Source organism: Solanum verrucosum, unplaced genomic scaffold (assembly GCF_900185275.1).
Source record: "Solanum verrucosum unplaced genomic scaffold, falcon-dt-bn FXZP01000060.1, whole genome shotgun sequence".
Lineage (NCBI taxonomy): Eukaryota > Viridiplantae > Streptophyta > Magnoliopsida > Solanales > Solanaceae > Solanum > Solanum verrucosum.
In genome coordinates, this window is record NW_026020129.1 from 8448087 (window position 1) to 8449652 (window position 1566).

The 1566-nt window shown below is 38.6% G+C and overlaps 1 protein-coding gene across 1 annotated transcript; it reads left to right on the forward strand.

Annotated features, from left to right (window-relative positions):
- The first annotated feature begins 213 nt into the window (after positions 1 to 213).
- Positions 214 to 893, forward strand: LOC125826174 (zinc finger A20 and AN1 domain-containing stress-associated protein 1). The gene has a single exon (XM_049505492.1). It carries the CDS (start codon positions 253 to 255, stop codon positions 751 to 753), a length of 501 nt encoding a protein of 166 aa, XP_049361449.1. The 5' UTR covers positions 214 to 252; the 3' UTR covers positions 754 to 893.
- The last annotated feature ends 673 nt before the right edge of the window (positions 894 to 1566 follow it).

A 1566-nucleotide genomic window follows, 5' to 3' on the forward strand; every position in this document is an offset into this window, starting at 1 on the left:
AGTTCTCCTTTTGTGACCAGAAACAGGACGTGTGCACCGGGCTTATCCCGTGTCCTTTATTACCAATTATACCCTTAACATTACCTTCATCTGACCACGTCTCGAGGGTAAAACTGTCATTAAAACACACCCTGACCGTCATGAAACTCTCTATATATACATTCACCTCTTACATTGCGTTTTTCATAGTCTACTTTTTTTTTTTTTCCAATACGATTGTGGCTGTTCAATTTTTTCAATCAGAAGAAAATTATGGGATCTGAAGGCAACAAATTTAATGATGGAACAAGCTTCTCGCCGGCGGATCAGATTCTCTGTTCAAACGGTTGCGGATTTTTCGGTGCGGCGGCGACGAATGGACTTTGTTCAAAGTGTCACCGAGACTTTAAGATGAAGGAAGATCATGCTGCGATGGCTAAAGTAGCGATGGATAAACTTGTTATATCTAGACCTCAAGTTGAATCGATCGGGAAAGTTGATTTCTGTTCGTCGGCGACAGTGGCGGCTGCGGAGAAGCCGGTTGTTGAGACGGCGGTGGCGGTGGAGATCGCCGGGAGTCAGCCGAATCGGTGTTTGAGCTGTAGGAAGAAGGTGGGAGTTGTGGGATTTAAGTGCAGATGTGGTAGTACCTTTTGTGGGACCCATAGATACCCGGAGAAACATGATTGTACCTTTGATTTTAAAACTAAGGGGAAAAAAGAGATTTGTAAGGCGAATCCTGTAGTTAAGGCTGATAAAATCCAGCGGTTTTGAGCTGCTAAACCAAAATTAAGTTCGGGTTTGGAAGTTAATTTTTTTTTTTTAGATGATTGAAGGTGGTTATGGGGAGAACAGGATGGATGTGTATGAAAAGTAGAATATAGTTTTTATTTAAGTATATATTTTGCTTCCAATTGCTCAATCATTTCATAATGTCAAACTCTAATTTTAAAATGGACATGCTGCGTAGAGTTTTTTTAATAGAGTGCATCGAATATTGAATCGAACCACCACTTGGAATAAAGTGGTTGAATGCTAGGTGAATCTTCGACAGGGTTACTTGATATTTGTTTAGTCATATCTATTGAGTTGATCATATCAAAGAATGTGGCATGCATCCTGGCTCCCGAGACCCTTTCATAGAATTCCAACCATTTCTCCCGCTCCTCAAAAGCCCACAGGAACGGAGGATGCTCTATTGAATATCAAATTTCGCGTCTAAGGTTCGGATTATAGTTGATTTTCGAGTTGACATTAGGTCAGGATTAATTGGATATTGGTTCCCTTGAGGTATAGGCTCGAGACTCAAGTGGAAGTCAAGGTTTTGGGTTTATATCTAGAAGTCAATCATGTGTGTCATTAATTCATATTTCTTCCTTTTTCCTAAAAAAAAGGATTTGAAGTTCATAGAGAGAACTTTAAGATTTCATGTGAGGTATCAATAAACCCTATCTCAAGAAAAATAATTTTGGGATAAGTTTTTAGTATCCTTTATAGAAGTTGATAGACAAAAATTTTAGATTTCATGTGAGGTTTCAATAAATACTATCCCAGAAAAATAATTTCGGAATAGGTTTTTAGTATTTT